This window comes from Azolla caroliniana, unplaced genomic scaffold (genome assembly GCF_043228905.1).
Source record: "Azolla caroliniana isolate FFs.n. ecotype wild unplaced genomic scaffold, voAzoCaro1.0.p SCAF_18, whole genome shotgun sequence".
NCBI lineage: Eukaryota > Viridiplantae > Streptophyta > Polypodiopsida > Salviniales > Salviniaceae > Azolla > Azolla caroliniana.
The window spans coordinates 3058753-3084103 of NW_028230453.1; the positions used below are offsets into that span (position 1 = coordinate 3058753).

General features: G+C 37.7%; 2 protein-coding genes and 1 pseudogene across 2 annotated transcripts; 2 read left to right on the forward strand and 1 right to left on the reverse strand.

Annotated features, from left to right (window-relative positions):
* The first annotated feature begins 1673 nt into the window (after positions 1–1673).
* On the forward strand, positions 1674–5557 carry LOC147852085 (remorin-like). Its single transcript, XM_087334522.1, has 7 exons — positions 1674–1770; positions 2565–2706; positions 3017–3079; positions 3669–3728; positions 3872–3959; positions 4348–4429; positions 4852–5557. Exons 2-7 carry the CDS (start codon positions 2580–2582, stop codon positions 5047–5049), a joined length of 618 nt encoding a protein of 205 aa, XP_087190648.1. The 5' UTR covers positions 1674–1770; positions 2565–2579; the 3' UTR covers positions 5050–5557.
* Positions 5558–9796: 4239 nt separating this feature from the next.
* On the reverse strand, positions 9797–12299 carry LOC147852086 (uncharacterized). Its single transcript, XM_087334361.1, has 3 exons — positions 11718–12299; positions 10554–10775; positions 9797–10260 (listed from the first exon to the last, which is right to left on the reverse strand). Exons 1-3 carry the CDS (start codon positions 12198–12200, stop codon positions 10099–10101), a joined length of 867 nt encoding a protein of 288 aa, XP_087190487.1. The 5' UTR covers positions 12201–12299; the 3' UTR covers positions 9797–10098.
* Positions 12300–22840: 10541 nt separating this feature from the next.
* On the forward strand, positions 22841–24566 carry LOC147852087 (uncharacterized; annotated as a pseudogene).
* Positions 24567–25351: the final 785 nt, after the last annotated feature.

Genomic DNA, 25351 nt, shown 5'->3' on the forward strand with positions numbered 1-25351 from the left:
CGGAATCCCGATCCTATCCCTGCTCACTCGGCTTGAGGGAAAACAGAATGAAATAAAGACCAAATACCCATTATAAAGTGTATGTATCCGCTTTATAAATTGTATGTATGTGTATTCATCTACACATATCATATACAAAGTGTGACTTTCCATGGTTATTGCATAAAGTACTCATTGGACAAGTGTGAGAATACCATAATATATATCACAAGATTCTCGTGGTGGGAGTGGAAGTGGAAGTTTCTAAGGAGCTCTTCAAAGCACACATATATATAGTGGTAGATTGGCAAGAGCTTGCCTTGCTCATATTGTTGTTGGTTGGAACCAAAAGATGTATCCAAGGGATGAAAGTGGGATAAATCACGTTTTTCCACCACCAAAGTTGCCGGCGATGAGTGAAATCTGGAAGCTGACAAACAAAATAGGTGACGAAAAGGCTTTTTCTTGGTGTCCCATTCAAATACTTGGGGAATCAATCCTTGTGGACGAAGTAAAAGCCGATAAAAGAAGAAAGAAAACTTGAATGAGCGGTCTGGTCATTCTTAGGGCATTCTCCGGGACCCAAAAGTTTGGTTGGAGAGCCAAGGGTTTTTTTTGAGTAGGTGGGCGGGCAGTCTGGTGAGTCTCATGGCAATCAAATCTGGCGGACACAAAATGGACAACCAAATGATCAGATGAATGAATGTAGATGGCGTGAGAGTGAGGGATATTCATTCGTTCCAATCAAGCTGCTCCAATGTGTATATCTGTATTCTACTCTCTCGACGAGCCAGGGGGCATTGGTGGACAAATTAATGGGAATGGGCTCTCCTCAGTAACAATCAGCAACAGTTCGGTTTGAGAATGTCAAAACCAAACTGTTAAAATTATTTGAAACCTGAACCACGAAACCATTAAACCATTAAAACTGCGGTTTCGGTTTTCAACTTAGGTCAAAACTTAAAATTTAAAATTTCAAAATTTTAAAGATTTTCCTAAAATACGAGAATAAGGCTTGAAAGTGAAAAGATTGTTTAAAAATAAAATTTAAATTTTTCTTAAAAATAAAAATAAAACGCTAAACCATTTAAACTGCGGTTTCTAACTGTTGAAACCGAACCGAACCGAACCATTAAAAAAAACCTGAACCTGAACCGAACCATTAAGAAAACTTGAACCTGAACCTGAACCATTTAAACTGTTAAGCCGCGGTTTCGAGGTTGAGTTCAGTTCAGTTCAAACCGAACCGTGCCTACTGCTACTTCTGAGGGGCATTTCCTTTCAATGAATCAAAACCCACCTCTTCCCTTCCCTTCCCCCTTTGCTTGCTACAACAGACAGAGCACCCCCCCCATCCATCATGGATTTCATTGCTTTTGGAAGAAGTGCAGAGTGATGAGTTGTGGTTGTTGCCTCCTCAATCCTGATGATGATGATGATGATGATGATTCATGATGCTCATGGTGTCTTCTCCACCCACCCACACAAGAAGGAAAACTATGGAAGAAGCAACTTCTTCCTCTGTTCATCAACAAACAAGAAGAAAGAATTCAGGAAGACTAATGAAGAAGCAATGGGTTTGTTCATCAACAAACAAGAAGAAAGAAGAAGAAGATCATGGTGGTGGTGGTGGTGATGATGATATCTTCTCCTCTCTCTCTCTCTCTCTCTCTCACGCACACACACACACACACACACACAAAAGAAGGAAAGCTATGGAAGAAGAAACATCCTCTCTTCATCGACAAACAAGAAGAAAGAAGAAGGAAGAAGAAAAAGAAGAAGCAATTGGTAGGCCCATCCTTACAATCGCTTTTGTTTCCCTTCTAAGCTAACCCCTTCCTAAATCCTTATTTAAATTCAGCCGTTTGCTTTTCGACTTGTTTCTTTTAACTTTTCGACTTATTTTTCGGCCTCATAAGTGTAAGGATCTCTCTCCAAGAGTTCAATTAGTTTTTCTGTTTTACTCTGATTTTCGCATTGGGGTTGTCTTTGTAATGAAAGAATTCATACTTTTCATAGTCAAGAACCAGAAAGTTTCAGCTATTATTTCTGTGTACTGAGACTTACTGTTTGCCGGTTTATGTATGATTGATCTCCTTTTAAGTTGCTATACTTTTTATGTTGATTTCTTCCAATTCATCTCTAAATGACACTTTTTTTTTATATTTATTCCTGTGTTGTCCCTGATGTCAAACCATTGTAAGTGAATTTTAACTTTATTCGACGTGTTGTTTTAAGGTTAGAATACCTTGGCTAGAAATAACTTGAATCATAGGTTTAGATTGTGATTTTAGGGTTGGAATAGCTTGGTTTGAAATTAATTGCATACTTGGCTCAATGTTAAACCATTTTTATGTTTTCCTTGCTTGCTATGTGGGTTATTATAGATGAAATGTTGTATTCACTTTTTCCAATGTCGTTTTTTAAGGTTTATACATAAATTGAGGTTTTGAACACATTGGCTAGAAATGCTTGAAATTATACGTTATATGTGGAATTAGACTGTTTTCCTCGATTTTACAAGCCAAACATTGTGAGACTTTGTTTTAACATTTCACGTTATGTTGCTTCCTATTGTGTAGGCAAATAGCGATTGAATGGACCAATCCCTAGCACAAGATCATAAAATGGAAGAGATATCAGACCCTAATTCACGAGTTGTGAATTATTTCGACAAGGTTGACACGAAGGCAAATAGACCATTGCCTCAAAAACATAACTCAGGTAAAGAAAGACTCGAGATATTTGTTTTTAGCTTAGTAGATTATATTGTGGATTAAGTAGTTAGCATTTTCTCTAATTGGCTTAATACTTATCGATCCATCGAAATGTTTCAGGAAGTTGAGTCTTAATCTATTTTGTTCGAAAGAAATAGTGTGTAAAGGCCTAAAACAATGAAAACAGATGTTATTTTCACATAGTAATCTTTCACTAACCAATCTCTCTTATGAAGGCCGCATGATGTTAATATTCACTGCAATGTTTGCAGAAAAGATTTTCATCGCAATGTTAATTTCTTTTTTTTATCCTACAGAAGTAGATGCAATTTGGGAGCTTACTTCTATCGACACACCAAGGTCTCAACTAAATGATAATGGTTAGTTAGTCTATGTAAACTATAAACTTGTACATATCATATGAATGAATAATCAAGTATCTTAAATTATGTTCTCCTGGCTGCATACTTGATGTTGAAGCTTGTTCACACGTGATTTGCAAATACATTAAGTTATCAATCATGTATGCTTCATTCATACTTTTACGTATCGATAACGTATGCTTCATTCATACTTTTATGTATTGATCATGTATAGGTTATACATGCATTTGCATATCAATAATGTCTAGTTTATACACACATTTACTCATTGATCTTGGTTCGTTTATTCATATATTTTACTTATTGATCATGCATGGTTTATGATACATTTTTTATTTGTAGATGGATCATTGTTTACATCACTAATGTGTGTGGGTATAAACTCTGACAAAGCAGTATACCAAATGATAGATTCATATAGAATCTACTTATGATTGTCATTCATACACACGTAGAAATGTCTGCATGTGCTATGCTACTAATAAATTTGTACCAATACTGTTCATACTTAAATTAAATAGATGGATAAACATAGAAGTAAATAAATAAATAAACCTGAATTTGGTTATCTCTCCCTATATGTCAGGAACTCTCCAGAAAACAAGGTTTTTCACTATTCCTGAAGGGAATGGATCCTTGAACAAAGGTCTCTTTACAGTCTCTTTGTTATATATTGAGCGAAAACAAATGGAAAATCTTGTTTTCTTTTCCAAGCTCAACCTTAGAAGTTCAAACATTACTTTTAAATATTAAAAAGGAAGCTGACTTTGTTTATCATTACTTGGGTAGATTTAAATTTGGCAAAATTGAACAAAGAGAAGATTCTCTCTCTAATCAAAGCATGGGAAGACAATATGAAAAGGCAATCCCAAAATAGGTAATTTATTTTTGTCTTTTGATCAAATAATTTTCCTTTTCTTAACATCCTCACACTTTCCTTATGAATGATGAAGTCTTAATATTTTATCGGGAAAAAAATGCACATCTATACAGTAGCCCCAAGTGAAAACAAAATCGTCAGTTTACTCCTTTGTAGTATGAAATTTTAGACAAACTGCAAAAGGTATATTCTATTAAATATATGGAAAAAGGTAAGGGTATTTTGGTTTTTTAATTAACCAATGTTAAATTCTTGTGAATACCGATCGATATATAAATGAACTGTTAGAAAAAAAGTTTACGTTGGATGTGATTCAGAAGCATATAATTGTGAAATTGTTGTAGGAGAAGTTCACAACTTACCATTTTCTATTTTTTACTCTTAGTTATAACAAGAAAATAGCTAACATCAATGCTTGGGAAGTGGCTGAAAAAGCAAGGGCTGAAGCAAGATTGAGAAGCATAGAGGTGAATTTTCTATAAAGTGCAGCAGATATTATTATAATTATTAGCTTTGCCCTTTTAAAAGGAAATCCTATAGTTTTCAATTCATCTCAGATTGCAAGAAATTGATTTGTAAAATCACAAAAAATTCATGAGAAAAGTGTTATTTAATGGTTAGTGTCATGATCCCAGCAGAAAAAAATAAATATGATTGCCTTTGTAACGATTAGAACCCATTGGTATAGACTTGAACCAAAAACTTGAAGGTTTTAAAACCATAAGCTTTCCATTACACCATGGAAATTGCACTTGAAATTGTTGTTCCCAATGGGTACATCAATGCAATGCTTTCACGTAGACCCTTAGCATGTTATGACATCTTGTTCATGTTACCTATTAACTTATATATACATATTATAGCACTTGGTTATATGATTGACTACCAGGAAAAATTGGAAAAAGAAAAGGCTGCATGTGTCGAAAGGGCGAAGAACAAGGTCGCACAAGTGCACCGTGTGGCAGAGGAACAAAGGGCCCTTGTTGAAGCAAATCATGGAAAAGAGGTAGTGAAGGCTGAGGAGATAGCTGCCAAGTGTCGAGCATTCGGAGGTCGACCTGCTAGAAGATTCTCATTCTTCTCTTGAGAACATGGAAATGAAGTTTCATCTCAAACGACATATAAATCTACGAGAGCATGCCTACTTAGTTTGAGTTTGTCAATTATCTCATCTCTGGTTGAATTCACAAAATATCCCGATGATTTTAAGGTTTTGGATTAAGTTACAATTAACAGTGCTGCTATACTATTAGTGGACTTGTGGACATAGGATTGTATCAGAAGTCTAGAGTGTAAATCTTGCATTTTATGCTGGATTTAAAAACAATACCCCCAAACCTAGTTTTAAGCTTTTGGATCAAGTGACACACATGTATTGCTAATGGGCATTTTGGACCTAGAACTCACTCACATAAGTTGGGTAAGGATTTGCAAACTTGCTGTCTGTGAGCTAACGTTCCTTTGGACCTATGGATGCATATTGAGTTGCCAACAGGCTATCATGAGTGCAACAGTGCACTTTTGTTGTCAAGTCTATGCATTTATTGTTAGTATTCTTTACATCAATTAATAAGAGGTGACTCAATTGCCGAACATTTAAATTCTAAGATTCATGTTTTGCTAATTTTGAAAGATATTTGAGGCACGAGTTCATGTTTTTCGTAATTCTCACACCGTCAATCTGGTGAATTATGTTTGAGCACATTTAATTGAGATTTAAATGTTCTTTGTCGATGTTTGCATGTGATAAGTGTTTTTTTGTATGGATTTCACTTGTTTCAGATGACAATAAAGAAGCATGAAATCGTTATTGTATACTCTTCCAATTTTCAATTCTAAGCTTTGATTGTGGAATGCGTACATTGTTGCTAGCTTCACTCATCAAGATGAAACCCCATGGCAAAACTAGTCTTAAAATTGTAGGCAGTTATGGTTGATTCTTCTACTCATACTCATGTAGTTGTAAATCTGAATGGACTTTGGACATGTGGACAACATAATCTCCCATCCCAATCAATGTCATGCTATAGATCAAAACTTTGTGAAAGAAACATTTGATAAATTATAGTACTTGAACAAAAGAATATGAATAGGAAAGTTTTTGAACAAATTGTAGCATGCAATTGGAGTCTGCTTGAAGCAATGTATCTACACAAAACAAAGTATGTACTTGGAAGAAAATATCCAACCAAAGTATGTATTGTGGAAGAGGTGACAATCACATGCGAAAATATTGAAACAAAACTAGAACCACTAAAGAATAAAGTGAGATTAGGATCTCCTTGGCCATCCCAAGGGTTAAGATTATAGGGGAGCCAAACCTTGGGATGCATTGTTAAGTACCTATCGCACATATGATTCTATGAAGCCCCATGAAGACATTAGCATTGGTGTTAGCACTAGAAAAGATGGAAAGAACAAAAATTATTCCAGAGCTTTAGGCCAAATTGCCACCCAATGCGAAAGGAGACAAACCTTTTCTTAAAAGCTATAAAAGTCATCTTCGTGACTTTTTAGATTCTTCTTTACGTTGGGTTTCCTCTCCTCTCATAACCTAAGCTAGAGCACTCTCCCTTTTCTTTATCACCGACTATAGTGAGTTGAGTAATTAGGGTTCAACATTAATTAGCTAAGTCCTAATCAATCCTCCTTTTCTATGTCTTGTGTGGATTCTTCTATTAATTGTGGCGTGGTTAACATTACTAAGTATAATACTTGTCGTATATAGACGTTTACACCATTTTCGAGGACTCAATTAGCTTCCTTATTAGGTTTAGCATAAGGAAGTATGAGCAAGAGTTTGCGAGGTTAGGGTTTGTCAAGGTTGTGGCTTGAGAGCAATTGACAATAGCTCTTGCCTTGTTCGCCACCTATAGGGTATATGGACGTCGGAGCCCCTTGACTAACAATATTGACGTGGAAGCAAAATTCTGGTGAATGACTTAGAGCCAACATAAGCATAAATAACTATTTTCAATCTAAGGTGGAAAAGGCAAAGTAGAGAGATTATATATGTATATAAATCCATGGGAGCATTAAGTGCATTTCCTTTGGCATTGAGGTTATCTAATATCTAATAGCCATGTTTATTAGATATGTTAGGTACAATATGGGCACGAAACATATGTAACATGTTGATATGGGTTAAGTACCTCCCACATATTGTTTAATACTTGAAAATACTTACTTCGAATATAATTTATTAAATAATTCGAGCCATTTTTTAGCACATTTACAATCTAAAATACTTGCAATTATAATAGGTTTATTGTTTTAAACAATAGTTCATACTGTGCTACTCTAATTCCACTTGATATATATGTGCTTCACTTTAGTAGTGGAATTTAAGATCTAGGATTAAACATAAATTTTTAATGAGGATCAAGAACAAACTATTATTGGGCTATTATGTTGCAACTTTAGGTTTTGTTAACCATGATAATTTGTCTCACGCTTTTCAATGGGTTTTTTTTGTTATGAAGCCATAGCTTTAAACTCCTTTTTAATGACCTCCATGGAATATCACACCATAACCATAAGTTGAACGAATAACTGATCTAGTGATTCTCACAATTGAGCTCTACAAGCATCTAGTCCTTAGAGGTGTTGCCTTTATGACGACCAATCTTACATCCCCTTAGAGGTTTTGCCTGGCCATAAGATCCTCACTAGTTTAGAGACAACAAATAATTATCGTGTATTGTCATGTTGGTTTAAACGTTAACCATAGAGGCATTATCATCAAATTATATTCATTGATTACCCTTTTTATTCTCTCATAATGGAAACATAACTAACGGCCTTTTTATTCTCTCATAATGGAAACATAACTAACGGTCGGTCTAATTTCATTCGTGTTCCTTAGTTCATTTATTTTTCTCTACACTCTAATGATTTCCATTAGTTATTGATTTGTTGCAATTTTTTTCTCATCTTCTTCCATGTAATGACTTGACTCCTTCATTAGTGTCTTGTTATTTTCTCTCTCTCTCTCTCTCTTATTGTAATTAACTTACTCTAGTGGTAAGTTGTTAACACTACAAGCATTGCTTGTGTCTTGGGTTCAAAACCCAGTTTTCTCACTTCTCTCTATTATATACTTCATATATCTCTCTTAATTCACTAGATGCCATTATGGAATGTAGGGCTTGAACCCATGACCACCTGGTCTCCATTGGGCAACCTTACCAACTGAGCTACATCTGGGCTCTCTCTCTCTCACACACACACACACACACACACACACACACACACACTCACTCACTCACTCACTCACTCACTCACTCACTCACTCACTCACTCATAAATCCTTCATAACCAAGAAATCAACAAAGAAAGCCCTAAGAAAAATCACCTTCTCCTTGTTGGCTGTTGGCCTTAGCGAAATTTTGAAATTTCTATTTTTTGTTTGTAGATGTCGCGAATGTAAACATTCATTGAGTAGTTCTTTATCTCAACTACAACTAACTGTCATTGATATCTATTGAGTACTTGTTGGAATGATTTTCATAATTTAGTGGTTTATTCATACTCTTTAATAACTGCTAGCAATTTATAAGTTTTCATCTTCCATGTCAAGTCTCTTAACTTTTAGGAAACCTCTCTATTGTATTGATTTCCTATCATTTATTCATTATCTCTAGCATGTTGAGATTTGTTCGCTCCTAAAGATTGTAAGAACTATTTGTCAAAAAATGTGATATCCTCTTGGTGTCTACTAGTCCATGGACAAGACATGAGGACAATGGAAGTTAGGGGAGTTTGGTGTGGTTCAAATGGCAAGCTCACATTTAAGTATCCAATCTAAGCTTGGATTTGTTCATTTTGGAAGCGTCCCTCTCTTATCAAATATCGAATCATATCACTCAAAATTTGATGAAGGTAAGAAATCAAATTTCCTTTTGACTTTCAAAGGCCCCCAACTCACATATAAATAGCCCATATTGTGTATGAGTATAAATACACGTAGGGCAAAACCTCATTTGATGTATGCAAGTTAGATGTGCTCTATAGAAGATAATAAAGGTGTAGCATTCCTTCTTCTTCCAATGGAATATTCTATCTATTGATTTTCTAAACCTAAGCCTTCTTGAATGCTATGACATTATAAAAATCGAAATGCTTACTTCTTATGAAAACTTTCGTACAACAATTGTTACATTGGCCTTGCTTAGCCACACAAATTCTCTCACAAAAGTCTAAATGCTTACTTCTTATCAAAACGTCCCATACAAAATTGTTGCATTTTCCTCGCTTAGCCACACAATCTCTCTCTCTCTCACACACACACACACACACACACACACACACATACACACACACATTACGATGTGAGACAAGACCTTGGGGTGCAAGTGATGACAGTGGTCGCCTATGCATACTTTACCCTAAACACGTTCAAAGTCTGAATATCACAATTTGATACAATGCGCTATGATCATATTCAACCATGCTTTCCACACATCTTTGACCAAAGCCAATCCTTGCACGATTTTCTCTCACAACCACAATGTGCACTCTCTTGATTGCAACAATTATTGGTGAAGTTCTTGAACATGGAGAATCGCTACTCACTTTCACATGTATTAAGTGAAATATAATATTTTTGGTCTCATAGGTAATATTTGAGCTTTGAGGACGATAATAGAATCTCTCTCACTCTCTCTCTAGTTTAATCCTAACCACAAGCTCAACCTTGTTCTAAACATCACAATCAATCTCCCATGGTCGTTAAAGATATTTACCTTGGAGAAACAAAAGCTTACGCAAATTATACGATCATTGTTAGGATTACCAACCTTGAAACAATACAATTCGTTTATAGAAATATGGCATAACATCAAATCCAATGCAAGCAAGCTTATTTATTTGGAATTCTTTACATTTTGGTTTATTTTAATCATATATGCATCTTGTGCAAAACCTTAGTTCGCTAATACTTCAAATTGCAAGTGCTTCTTATATGTTTTCCCAATTTGATTGTGAATCACCAAGTTGGGGAATCAATTTCTATGCATATGATGTTTTATACTTGCTCTCTATTGTTGGAGATCGTATAATTCAATGTCTATGTTAACCATGACAAATCAACACATGGATGGCCAAAGTGTTGCTTTTCCCACGCAAGGCAAGATTCTCAACTAGAACCTATGCTTGAACTATAGTGTTGTTCTCTATGGATTTCATCCATGATAGCAATCAATGTGACAATAAACGCATAATCCATGCCTGGATGTACAAGAACCACAAACACATTTTTCTCCAAAGGCAAGCTTGTATCCGTATATTTCCTCCTAACCTACAAAATAGCCAAAATGCTTTTGTTAAATGTCAGACTCAAAACACATTTGTTGTGGCTTGGAGAACGATGCAAAGTTCTCATTAAATGCTTTAGAGAGCAATGTTCATTATGATCATTCCAAGCTCATTATGAGCAATGAATATAGGCGTGGACAAAATGCTTCAAAGAGCAATGTTCACAAGGACCGTTCAAAGTTTGTAATGAGCAATGAATGTAAGAATGGGCAGACGTCAAAGCACGCTTTTAAGGGAAGCAACAATAAATCAAAGATGGTGTGATAAAATCATCACCTCGGCAACAATTTGGGATTCGTGAAAGATGGTGCAATTCCTTTCCAGATAGTTCCCTTTCACTTTGAATTGGGGCTTGCTCCCTTTCTTGTGTGATGCTAGGAAGACATGCAAGGAAGTCTTGACTTGAAAATAGGTCGACCTTTTCACATGGAAGAGCGCTTCTTCAGGGTTTGGCAACTCGCCGCGGAACACATCCCACCTGTTGTACAAACTTAGCGCCTACATACATACCAATAAGCCAAGACACACAAGAGCATCAAAGAGTGATGTGAGCACCTCCAAACCCACAACCTACAATAAAAGTGGATTGAAGAGAAGCGAATCGAAGGCGCACACCCGTGCGAAAACACAAAAGTAGATTGAAGTGAAGCAAATTGAAGGCGCACACTCGTGCAGAAACACAAAAGCAACTTCAGGAGCCCACCATATTCCAAACGCAAAAGCAAAGGAAACTGGCATTGGAAGTGCATAAGCTAAAAGCCAAAAAGCCAAAAATGGTGCAAGACAAATACCAAAAAGAAAAAACGGCTTCAAAGAAAAAGAGCACTAAAAAAGAAATAGCACGAGCCTCATTAAAAATATACAAGACTAATACTCACACTAATACTAATGCTAATCCTAATCTTAATCCTAATTCTAATGTTAACGCCAATACTAGTACTAATACCCAATGAAATACTAGCACTAATACCCAATGAATAAACATATAGGGTTATAATTAGGCATAATTAGTGTTGTTTGGGTATTTTTAATGCATATACAAAAGCTAATGTATTAGTATTTTAATGTATTAGCTAATGCTAATACCAATACCAATACCAATACCAATCCCAATACCAATACTAATACTTATACTAATATTAATACCCAATGAATAAATGTATAGGATTAAAATTAAGCATAATTAGTGTTTGGGTATTTTTAATGCATACAAAAAAGCTAATGTATTAGCATTAGCATTAGCTAATGCTAATACTAATACTCATACTCAATGAATAAATGTATAGGATTAAAATTAGGCATAATTAGTGTTGTTTGGGTATTTTCAATGCATACACAAATTTAAAGACAAGAATTGAGTGTTCTGGGGTGTTTTAATGGTGGTGATGGCACCGGGTCATGGCAGGAATAGATCCAGAAGAAAGGGGTAGAGAGGGGCACCTTTCTATGGGCACAGAGGATGGGGACGCGCGCAGAGTCGAGGACGAGGACACGATTACATAGCTTCGGCGGCACATATAAGCTCTTCATGTGGCGGCTATGGCGGCGGCGCGAAGAAGGAGGCGGAGGAGGAGGAGCCGAAAGCATGGTGAGGAGGATGTCATCCCGAGGATCCCTAACCAACATATTCGACACATCGGCTTCATCGTAATAAGAATCACCATGGATTTTGGCCCCCCCATACTTATTATATTCCTGCTTCTTTGAGATGGTGAGCTGTAGAGGAAAGCGCACCGCGAATCGGGATGATCCCACCAAATCCATCTTCATCACCATAGATTCATCGGAAGAATAACAAGAAGCTGAAGTATTGATACTAGTATGAACCTCTCGGATTTCATCATCATCATCATCATCATCATCATCATCTTTTTCTTCTTCTTCTTCTTCTTCTTTTTGATTCCCCTGTTTCTCCATAGCCATGGCTAGTATTCCTTCATGCTTGAAGAACAGGAACAGAGGGCAATCTCTTCTTCTAGTAAGCAAAAGAAAAAACAAAACATAAAAGAGGAAAAAAGAGAAGAAGGAGAGATGAAAGAAGGGGGCAAAAAAGTTCTTAACCTTTTATTTTGTTTTTGTATACATAAAGAGAGAAGGATAATAGATATATATATATATACAGTGTATATGTATATATGTATATGTATATGTATATGTATATGTATGTGTATATGTATGTGTATGTGTATGTGTATATGTATATGTATATGTATATGTATTACATATGTGAATTAGCCTAAAGTTAAACTCCAAATCATTCATTGCATTTGCTATGTAAATAAGGTAAGAAAGTTGTAATAAATTGACTTGTAGAAGTGAATGTTTAGTATGTTCATAAGAATGGCAAATGTCTGAGAGTTTTTCACCATTACAAAACCTTTTACGATACTTGTGATTTGAGAGGTTTAGTGGCCGAGCAATCAATGATTAGTGAACATTGCATCGTTGGCCTCGTAAAAAAAAAAAGACAGACATGTATGGCCTTGATTCATCTTTTCAACATGGACATGGCATGTTCTAGAATACTACTATGTTACGATGCCCAATGCCTGGGTGCATAAGTTTCTTTACAAGGCACACATGTATACGTATGGTTTGTTGGGCATATACACAATCATGGATTCATAGAATATAATACGCACTAAAGGTGTGTAGTGTGTGAATTGAAGTTTAAATGCGTTTTCACCACTTGACAAGGAAATGTTTGTCTATGTATGGTTGTTGTTATGAGCTCAAGCCAATCTCTTCAATGTTGTACTACTCCTATGATTGTGGGGCTGTTTTTTAGTACAAAGAAGCATATCATAGTGCAAAACCCCATGTTTCGACCAAAAGTACAAACTAAAGCAAAGAAATAATATATCGGGTTGCATCTTGCCACATAAAACACACATAAACATGGGCGTTTCAAAATAATTGATTTGAATATGAGACAACGTATTGCCCTCACGATCATGAATAATTTTGCCTCTTTACAAATCAAAACTTCTCAATGTGTCAATTGAATCAAATTAGGTAGGACGAGGTTGATGAGGGAGAAGCATTCAATAACCTTGTGACAATATCCTATGTATGTCACGTTCGCTCATCCTTGTTGTTAATAAATGTCATTCATTTGGCATCTAGTATTTGGGATTTTGGAAATTATGTGCCTTGCTTGACAATTATAACACTAGAGGAGTAGTTCTATACATATAAATTATAATAAGTTTGAATAATTTAATTCATATATAAATAAATTATACATGGGCCTTTTTGAATACATAACCTTCACTCATTGACATGTCACAACGTTGACTTCTATACCATTTTGTGTGTTTGCATTATAGCCTTCCATTGCTCGATATAGGGCATCTCCATAGTGAACTATATCCCTAGTTGTAATTCATCTTCAATCCAAACACTGTGATAGTTGTATGAATTGATTTATTCGGGACTGTAAACCATGCTTTCTTTTACATCATTTGTCCATTTTTCTTACAACATTGCTTTCATTTCTCATACTCTTTGGCTGATTGAATAATATTGACACAATATTTAATTAGATCGTCATCCATTAAGTCATTGTTTGTGTGGTAAATTATGCCAAAATAAAGTGAAGTATAAGGGGAAAAGAAAGAGAATGTCGGTTTTTTGATAATTGATTTAATGCTCCTTGGCAATGATCAATCAAATTTTCTATAGAAGAGAATACAATTTATGCATAACATCCTAGATAAGTCATTATTATAAATCTTCAATCAACTAATTTGTTTTATTACTTGTGTGTTGGTTGCATCATGTTCTATTATAACATACCATCATGAAAATGCATATTAGTGGTTAGCATTAACATCTAATTAGGTGTCTAACAAATTGGTCGATAATTATTCATACCCCATATAGAATAAGGTGTTTGAACCCATGATATGGAAAAGGTGTTTCCTGGAAATTGAAGTAAGAAAATGTATGTGTCGACTGTGTCTTATCTATAGGATTTAAAGGACATGGTACCTAAATTTGTAATGTAGAAATAAACTGAAGTCACATTTCAAATGCAAAATTGCCTTGCGAATTTATTTACATTTGAATGATATGCAATCAGCAAAGATCCCAATCTATTGGACATTCACTCTGCTTTTAGAACCGACATCAATATGGGACCTTACCTTGTATTGGGTAAACGACACTTAAAACCGACTTCTCTAGACATAAAGCATCACCCTTAGTTGTAGGAATGTGACCTTAATGCATACTTTAGAATTCAAGTCATACTCCGACTATGCTTACATTCGAAATATTTGATCTATATGTCTTTCCTTAGTGAAGCTGAATGGAATCTAAAAATAAATGAACTCCGTCAAAAAAACTTTCTTTGCATCTTTCTAGACTTTGTGTGTTTGCTTTAATTGCAAGACTAACTAAACGACAATAAATAGACATAAGAACTTATAGAACCTTTGAATGAATTGTAAAATATGACAATCATGATGGTTCATCGTTCAACTTGGAAAAAAGGGTTGTGTGCATTGTGAATAACATACAAATAGTATTGAGTAAAGAACTAAACATTTTATAAGATTCCTTTACAAGTTCTCTTTACATAGGAAACACACACACACACACACACTTATAGTAACCATTCATAGCGTCTTACAAACAATTTCTCCTTACATGAAGTTTTGTGTATCATACCTTCATAGTAAATGAGTTTTACATACAATTTTAACAGATTTAATACATCGTCGCACCATTTCATGAAGACCCCAAATCATTTATAGAAGAGATTAGTTAAGATGTGCAATGTGACAATAAATTATTTGAGCAGTGTTATGAGAATCGAGAGATGTTATGCCCTATATTTGAGCAACATACAATTCGGTTGTAGCAAAACCACACAAGCACCCAAACTAGCTTTGATACATGAGGGCCATTGTCTAAACTTGAGAAGCAACAACATTGAGCAATTTGACTATGTTTCTATTGTGGTGGTTGTAGACACATTCGGTGATTTATCCACATCAAGTAAATCAACTAAGAGCCCATGAAAAATTGGTTTCTTGTTCTTTGGTTGGTTCAAATAGTAAGCCTACGACCCTAATCCAGAATAATAGTTTTAACATTTACGAACTGACCAAAACATGTGACAATGGGTAAGTCTAGCCAAAACCAAAGCCATCCAATTAGACAATCCCATATAGGTAGTCCATTCATAGCGTTGGTTCCATTTCAACCAATTGAGTTGACATTGCTTTTGGGGCACAATATGAGCTTAGTACGTCTAAGAGTAATGAACACCCCTACCCCTAGATAAGACATTGAAGATGCACCATACTACTTGACACTCGTTACCTCCTCCACCATATGCGATTCCTCGCATTGACTTCATTATCATTATCGTGTGCAACTTGGTTTGTTGTTGTGCTCATGACTAACCAATGGAAGCATTTTGTTTCAAGACATAAAGATATCCAAGGGCTCAAAGGTATCTATGGCTTCTCATAAAATAGAGTAATTGCATGTGGATGAAGAGGTCACAATTTCTAGTTCCATCAGACCTCTAGGAAACATATACATGTTGTGATGTGGCGATGTGCATGTGAGGATTCGAGATATTCCATGTATTGAATTGTATGGTTTTTGTTTATGCTTTGCATGATTCCTTTTGAGGGGTATAAATAAACCGTTAGCCCATTGTAAGGATGTGTGGGGGAGAGGTCATGATAAGCAAGCATATATATTTCATCTTGGGGTAATCACTCTCCTTTCTTCTTTATTTTAGCTCTATATTTCTATATTTTCTAGAAACTTTTTGCTATCAATATCTCTATCTCTATATGGTTATCCCATGATCACTCCAACAAGGAACAAGGAATAGGGCCCAACTTATTGGTCTTGCTACCTCATTATATATTGGTGAACCTTATGTGAAATTGCGTTGGTAAAGGTTGATATGACAATAGACCAATTAGAGTTTATGGTATGAATGTATTTGACTATGATGCAAATGGTTGGAGAGAAATGGGTAATGAATCAGGTGGAAACTAACACCATGGAAAGATTTCAACCCATCACACAAAATATAAGAGAGTTCAAAGGGCAAAAGGCACATAGTTATCTTGGTGAATTCGAACAGAAAAGAAAAGTACTAGGAGTTGCAGATCAAGAAATGGTTGGTTGCTTCCACAAAATTACATCACCGGATGAAATCTAAAAAGACAATAGTGGATGATGGAGCGCTTTCAAGCAACCTTTCCTTGTTGAATTCACTTTGGATGATGATTCTTGAGTAACAAGAAGAAGTTTTTTGGATTGGGTGGCATCAAGAAACAAAGGTTTGTCTGTTTTGGATCTACATCAAGAGTTTAAAAGCATCTTCACAATGTTACAACTAGAGAAAAGTCCTATTGCTCTTGCAATCCACAAAAGATGAGAAGAAGAGGCAACTAGAGATCTTATTATAAGATTGTAATAGTTAGAATGGTTTCGATGTAGATTGTGACAAATATTAACGAATGCATGTAGGAGGCTTCATAATCGAGCTCAAAGAAAAACCGAGGTGCTTCAACAAGATGAAGATGTGGGGGGTCATCAAAAGAATCATAATCACATGTTAGTTAGACCTCTAGCAACAAAAGTATGTGTTGAGGATATGCTTGGTAAGTAATTGAAGGAATCTAGGTATTTGACAAGTTCTATTATAAATCAATATGCCCCGATTAGTTGGGCTCTTGCCTTTGAGTTGGGCGGCTACAGAGTTTGAAGTCGGGCTTCTGCTTTTGAGTCGGGTGACTGTAGAGTTCGAAATTGGGCTTTTGTCTTTGAGTTGGGCTATTGAGAAATGAATGGTCGGGAATCTCATAGTACGTAAAATTTGTGTTCGTCTAGTATAACATTCGTTTTCCTACGTTGGAAAACGAATGCGAATGTTATTCAAACATTCTTTTTTTTGTTTTTTTTCCCATTTTTTTAATGTTTTTTTTTGTTTTTTTCCATTTTTAGGCTTATTTACCTCATAATAAATAGTTAATCCAAAAGTATGGTATTTATCATTCTTTGAGGGTGTTTTTCTTTCGCGAAAGATTGAACGTATGGTTCATACTATGGGACTCGGGATCCTCAGGCTCCCATTAAAACAGATTTGGATTGCTTTGGGAGATTCGCCAATTAATATACCTACGTCAGGTTTTACATGGATACCACATGGTCAATCCATTAGATATTTAGGTTGTAGAGTGGGTTTGGGTTTAAATGCAGAGGATATGATTGCACCATTATTGTTAAGATTAAGGAACAAGTTAATATATTGGAACAAGGAGAAGCTATCCTTAGCAGGACGTGTAGTTGTAGCTAACTCAGTGCTCGTCTTCGATTTGGTATATAGCATCTACCTGGCTGTTTTCTAGGTCAATAATGCTTAAAGTTCAACGCCTTATACGTAATTTCATTTGGGGGAACACAATTGCAGACAATTCTGTAGCAAAGGTAGCTTGGTCGGTTCTTATACAATCTAAATAGAAAGGAGGTCTGGGTTTGATTGACCCTTTTATGCAAAGTAAAGCCTTAATTGCTAAACTTGTCGTTAGGAGTTTATTGTCAAGTGATGAGTTATGGAAAAAGCTATGGATTCAGCACTTACATAAGGTCAAGCCCTCAGTAGGAGGGTAATGGCATGATAGTCTTAGGTGGGTTTTTAATTCAGATTTTCCATTACCTAAGTCCAATGTTGGATCATTACGTTTCTTTAGTGGAATTTTTCGGGCATGGGAAACTCTGTGGCAAGCACTTGTTTTCTTGCCATCGAAAAATTATCATCAATTCATGCGTCAACCTTTGATATGGAATCCTTTATTTATGGACAAAGCTGCATGTGTTTTGGGTCTACGACCGAGGTTATCTTGGGCGGCAATGGACAGTGGGCCAACCCGTACAATTGCGGATTGGATAAAGTTTCTACAAACTTCAGCACACGTCCAAAAGAGTATGTTGTCTAATTTAAGAGGGGCAAGGATAATGTTCTCTCAATTGTCCATGGTGTATCAGGTCACACTAACAACTTTGCAGTTTGATTATGTTCAAAGTTGGTGCGGTATGTTTTCGACATTTAATATACTAATAGGAGCTCGTTTATATCATCATAATGGCAAATTTTATTGTTACGAAGTTTTGGACAATGGTAGATTGATATTAGTGGCGGAGGAGTCTTCAATTATGTCCAATGCAAAGCAGTTGCCAGTGAGAGTAATTGCTAGATTAGATAAAAAAATATTTTCTGATCCTAGTCCGTTAATTGCTAACTATGCATCTCATATTTGGGTTTTACACTCTAGGCCACTTGTCGATCTGCAGTGGGACCCATCGGATTATGGTTGGAAAGTGTCCATGTCTGACGCAACGAATAAGATCCTTCCATTCTTCTCATATTCGGTGGCATTGGGTAGAAACTTTATGTTGACTCAGACCGAGTCTGTCCCAACGGGAAAAAAGTATTGGGAGGAAGGTAATGTCTCCTCGTCTCATACGAGGATGTTTTGGAAAAGGTTTTGGGTAACTAAATGTATGAATAAGATATTGCATTTTCGTTGGTTGATGATTCACTATGCATTGCCAGTAGGTGAACTATTGAGGGGTCCTGTGAGTGATTGGTCATGTGTTATGTGTGGGTTTGCATTTGAGTCATTGAATCATGTATTTTGGGAATGTGTGTTCGCTAAAAGGTTTTGGTTTCGAATTCTTAGACTTTTAGGTCGTAAGTATACCTCGACTATCTTCACGTGGGGTGTAGTCTTTTGGGGAATGTTGGATCAACAAACGGCCTTTTATCATTATTAGCATTCTTCTTTGTCTTTACATGTGAGAAGTTTTCAAGTATTCCAAGTATATGCTACCTCAAGTTCCTTGCAGGGAATCAAGTTCTTTTCGCGGAGTTATGTGTGGCAAATTGTTTCCTCTTTGGGTTTATGGGTTCTTTGGAAAGCTAGGTGTTCCAAGCTATACAAGGATGAAAATACTCATGTTGTAGAACAAGTTAAGTCTTTTTGGGACTTATTGGTTCATACGGTTAAAGGTGATTATGACAGTTGTAAGGGATCAGGAAACACAACTAGTTGAAAAAGAAGGAGAATTAGAAGAGTTTGGTCATCTATTCCTATCATGTTGGATGCAGAGACTAATGTTAAGTGGAATTACATACCGCCTCGTTGGTTGTTCCCGCCACCATCACCGTCCTTAGAGCATACAACATGACTCAACATGGAAGAGGTGATTGGGGTACATAGTAAGAGTTTTTTCATAAAAGAAGTGCGGATAGTGAAGCAGATGCTTTACCTTACATAGGGATGATGATCTTGATCCCTTAGATATGATGAATGATAAGGTCGTTTCATAAGGACAAGAGTGTACGCATTCATTTTTGTTTATGTAGGTTTAAGCTATTGGGGATACTTGATAACAGTGAGCTGATTGATGGGGAATTTCGTGGACATTGGCAAGATGCTAATATGCGAGATGGTTGATGTGGACTGAATGAAGAAATTTTGTCTGTGATAAGGATGATTGAAGATGTTTGGGGTGTCGTAGCCGACTATCATGAGTGGGTGAGGAAACTTTTACACTAATTTTTGTTTTTTAATGCAGGATTTTTGTGAACATTGCAAGATGCTAATCGGCAAGATGGCTGATGTGGACTAAATGAAGAATTTCTTTTTTGTGATAAGGATGAGGGAAGATGGTGGGAGGTTTGAAGCCGTCTATCATGAGCGATGAAACTTTTAGACTAATTGTTTTGTTATTGATACAGGTTTTTTCGTGGACATTGGCATGAGGCTAATCGGCCAGACGGTTGATGTGGACTGAACGAAGAAAATTTTTCTGTGATAAGGATGAGTGAAGATGGTTGGGAGGTCGAAGCCGACTATCACGAGTGGGTGAGGAAACGTTTACAATAATTTTTTGTTGATTAATATAGGATATGCGTGGACATTGGCACCATGTTAATCAGTGAGATGGCTGATGTCGACTGAACGAATAAATTTTTCTGTGTTAAGGATGAGTGAAGATGGTGGGGAGGGTCGAAGCCAATTATCAGGAGTGGGTGAGGAAATGTTTACACTAATTTTTTGTTGTTTAATACAGGATATGCGTGGATATTTGAACCATGTTAATCGGTTCAATCTTGCATTGGAAAAAGGCAGAGAAAGGTACAAGAGGTTGGACAGGTTATGAATCTTGCATTGGAAAAAGGTAGAGAAAGGCATATAAAGACTGAGAAGATGGGCAGGATGAAGAGAAACCAGGTTTTTTGGCAATGTTTAAGCCGATGTTTACAACCTTGTTTATCTTAAAATTTCCAGAGCTAGAAGAAGACTACGGCCAAGAAGCAACAGATTACCTCAACAGCTTGATTGGAGAGAGGGGATTTTTACTGCCAAAGTGGTACAAAAGGACACATCACATGGGAAAGTTAAAGGCCAAGGAATGGGCACAAAACTGAGTGTTATTTTGTATGAGATTGAGCCATTTGAATCTGTCTTATTCTGTATGAGATTGAGCCATTTTCTGTAGGAGATTGAAGAAAAGCAAATGGGATGCCAAAGAGAAACTAGTTGAGTCTGTGATGAATACCCAATTTTTTTCAAGGAAAAGAAGGAGGTGGATGTATTATGTGGCTTTCATTATGGGTTTTGATTTGTTCTACGACTATTTGATTTGTTCCATGGCTGCGTCATCGAGATGTCTCCAAAACATCGTACATTTTTAGCATATGATCCCATGGAATATAAATCAATGGTAGTGGCAAAGAAGTTAAATGGCAGAGAATGGTTATGGTTGGACAATGTCCCACATGTTCAAGCAAAGGTGAATGGAAAAGAGGTGATAAAGAGGCTTATTCGTGCTAAAGTGGAGGCCTTCTCAAGGTTTATATGTGGTCTTATAGCTCGACGTAGCAATGGAATTTTCTCAAGGTTTATATGTGCTCTGCTAGCAAAGGTGTTATTGGCAACAATGTAGTTTTTTGATAGTATGTATTTGTGCAGAGGAAACAGTATTATGTACTATTTGTATATTGCCTTTGCCTTTTTATTAATACCAATGGAGTATATTTTTATGGGAAAAAAAAAACAGATTTTCTAATGGCGCACCTTTTTTTGATAATGATTTGACGGTGCGGATTGCACGTGCACTCGGCCACTTGCCATGCATCGTCTGTGGCTGGCCATGATTCCCTCGCCACACCTCATTATGATTTGGGTTGGCAAAAGAGACATGCCACACACACATAATATACATATACGTACATATCTATGCCCTATGGCCTACTACTACTATATGTGTGTATATATACACGTATGTATATGCGTATATGTATATTATATCCATATATGTATACGTATATGTGTAGGCCTAATTTTGTAGCATAGTACGTAATATACCCGAATGCATTGGCAAACATTCATTTCCATACGAATGCACACGAATGAGTATGTTAGCAAAACATTCTTATGCTTCATTTTACCTTTTAAAAAAAAAACAATAAATAATGAATACAAAAAGTGTTGAGTACCATACTGATCGAAAACATTCTCGAATGCGAATGCACGTATGGTACATACAATGTACCGCAGAAGGTTTCCTGACCTTCGTCGAAAGAACTGCTCTGCTCTGCTCTCTCGATCTGTGGCGACTAATTTAATGGATTCCACTGAGAGATCACTACACCGCACGGTCTCCCACGATGGCAATCTTATCACGATGGCCGCAGTTCTCTCTCTCTCTCTCTCTCTCTCTCAGACTTTCGTCTTTACATGGTCGACTATACAGATCGATCCCGAGGTTCGCTATATATTTAGATACAAGAGAAATGTATGTCCAATATGATGCGGCAATAGAGGATCGTGATAGATGTATGTGGTCTCTAACATGGATTCGTCAATCAAAATCTGAAGCTCTCATTAGGTTTGAGTTCGGAAATGCAGCCGAGAAATCCATGTCAAGTCGGAGGGTAGAGATCAGTGATATGTAAGGATTCCAAACATGTTTAAATATGTACCAAAAATCCGTTCGTTGCAGGTAGTCGAAGATACGGAGCACCTGTAGATGTGGTATTGAGGGAAGGGGGAGATCCAAATCATCAAGCGATACATTCATTGATCGAATCAAGGAATCGTGCCGCCTGTAGATGTGGTATTGAGGGAAGGGGGAGATCCTAATCATCAAGCGATACATTCATTGATCGAATCAAGGAATCGTGCCGCCTGTAGATGTGGTATTGAGGGAAGGGGGAGATCCTAATCATCAAGCGATACATTCATTGATCGAATCAAGGAATCGTGCCGCCTGTAGATGTGGTATTGAGGGAAGGGGGAGATCCTAATCATCAAGCGATACATTCATTGATCGAATCAAGGAATCGTGCCGCCTGTAGATGTGGTATTGAGGGAAGGGGGAGATCCAAATCATCAAGCGATACATTCATTGATCGAATCAAGGAATCGTGCTGCCTGTAGATGTGGTATTGAGGGAAGGGGGAGATCCTAATCATCAAGCGATACATTCATTGATCGAATCAAGGAATCGTGCCGCCTGTAGATGTGGTATTGAGGGAAGGGGGAGATCCTAATCATCAAGCGATACATTCATTGATCGAATCAAGGAATGGTGCCGCCTGTAGATGTGGTATTGAGGGAAGGGGGAGATCCAAATCATCAAGCGATACATTCATTGATCGAATCAAGGAATCGTGCCGCCTGTAGATGTGGTATTGAGGGAAAGGGGAGATCCTAATCATCAAGCGATACATTCATTGATCGAATCAAGGAATATGGCGAAATCGGAGGCATCATCGGTCAGGCGGATTTCAGTACTAGCCCTAGCAGTGATTGTGTTGTGTGGTGGGATGTACGGCCTCATCTTCGAGAATTCCCTGAGACCACAGACATTGCAGCCGTGGTACGCGCAGAATCGGACATGGCATTACCCTACCCTCTTCCCGCGATGCTCCATGGATGTATGCTTCAACTACACGAGGTGTGCCGGCCAATCCGAGCTTCTCATCTATGCCTACCACATACCCCGCCCGCCCGTGCGATACGTTGCTCTACTCAACCGCACAGTCTGGCACACCGATGATCCTCGCAAGGCCTGCCTCTTCTTCGTCTTCTTGGATGGCCCGGACAACAGAAGCCATCCCAGCAGCCTGCCTTACTGGGGGGGCAATGGGCTCAACCACGTGTTGGTCACATTCGCCGACATGTGGCGCCAACGTGGCATCCCGCCCGAGAGCATCGGCTTCGCGTCCCTCCTTGCCTCCGACATGCACGAGACGATCTACAGGCCCGGGTTCGACATCAGCCTCACGCTCAATGGCCGTGTCCATTTGAGGGGCTTGCAGGCAGTGCCGCCCCTGGACCGCCCATATCTGGTCACATTCCGTGGGCTCTGATATCTGGGGCATCCGACTGATGAGGGCGTCCTACGGAGCTACGACTCCTTCCGCTCGATTCACAACGGGAAGGACGCCATCGTCGGGACCTCGTGCAAACATGCCACGAACGAGCTGAGGAGGCAGGAAAACCCTGAATTGGGGAGGCATTGTGAGGAGGACGAGGCGGAGCATGCGCGGTACAGCTTTGGCGGCCTCATGAATACGACATTCGGTCTGGTGCCGGCCGGCTGGTCGCCCAACTCGTACCGGCTGATCGAGGTGATGGCGGCGAGCGCCGTGCCCGTCCTCATTGCTGACAATTATGTGAAGCCGTTCGACACGTTGATCCAATGGCACCGGTGCATTCTCCAGTTCCCGTCGTCTGAGATGGACCTCATCGTGCCTACCCTCCGTGCCATGGTCACCCGGGCGGGAAAATACCCGAACGAGCTCCCGCAGCGCCAAAAAGTTACTGCATCCGCATCTACAACGATTTCCTTCGTGATGACCCCACGCTCTTGCGTACCACCATTGCGTCTCTAAAAGCTCGCCTGTATGGTGCCATGCCCTTCAGGCCCGACAACAGTAGTTACGGATTGATTTGAAATCCATTCGCAAAACAAGCCACATCATGTTGGTCGTCATGGGTGTTGAATCAATGACGAGATTTCGAGATAATGAGCAAGCATAGGGTGGGGTGATGATTATTTATCGGTGACGGACTTGTAAGTCACTCATGTACTCACGAAACTTGCAATTAGTTTCCTTCCATGAGTGAGCATCGTGTGGGAAGATCATTTTTCTGCAACAGATCTTGCTTCTAGTCTAATAGTGTGTCGTGACACGAGCAAATTAGGATGGGATGGCCAATACATTTGGACGTAAAACATCTTGTTTATATAAGAATGTTGTATGTATTGAGGCACATTCTAATCGTATTAGAGGACAATGCAATTATACCTAATCGTCCTAACCTAATCATTCTAAAAGCTAGGTTGAAAGCATGGTTGTGCTTGTCACCGGACTTTTACATACATACATCTCTATAAAGCTTCAAAAATATCAATCATACTCCAAAGGTTTGCCATGAGCAAGTATAGGGTGGTATATAGGTAATTTACGTAGTACAATAGATTAAGAATGGATTTATGAACCATGATCTTGGTTCTACTCCTAAGGTGTGCCATGAATGAGCAAACATATATAGGGTTAGATAATCGCGTCAGGTTGGAGTAGAACATAGTTTTTAGAACAACATCATTGAGAACTTTGCCTATGTTTAGTATTATAGAATAGGGTGTTTCTCAAACATGACACATATCGCAATGTTCAACATGATGCTTTGCGTCTCACTAAATGTTGCTTTGGGTGTAGTGACATTTAGCATCACAAAAAAATGATGCTAAACATACATTTAGCATCAACACACATACACACACACACACACACACACATATAATAAAGGGGGGGATTTGATGTGTGTATGTATGTGTATAAATCTAATTTTATATGAGAGACATAAAGATTAATTGTTGGTATGGCAAGATAGAGGGAGGATGGTGCTTGAGATTTGGTTGATTATAGTAGAGTTGTGGGGATGCATTGGCATGCCATGCTTGCATCATGTGTTGACAAGAGAGAGCCAGGGCAATGCAATTGAAAGCCAAGCAAG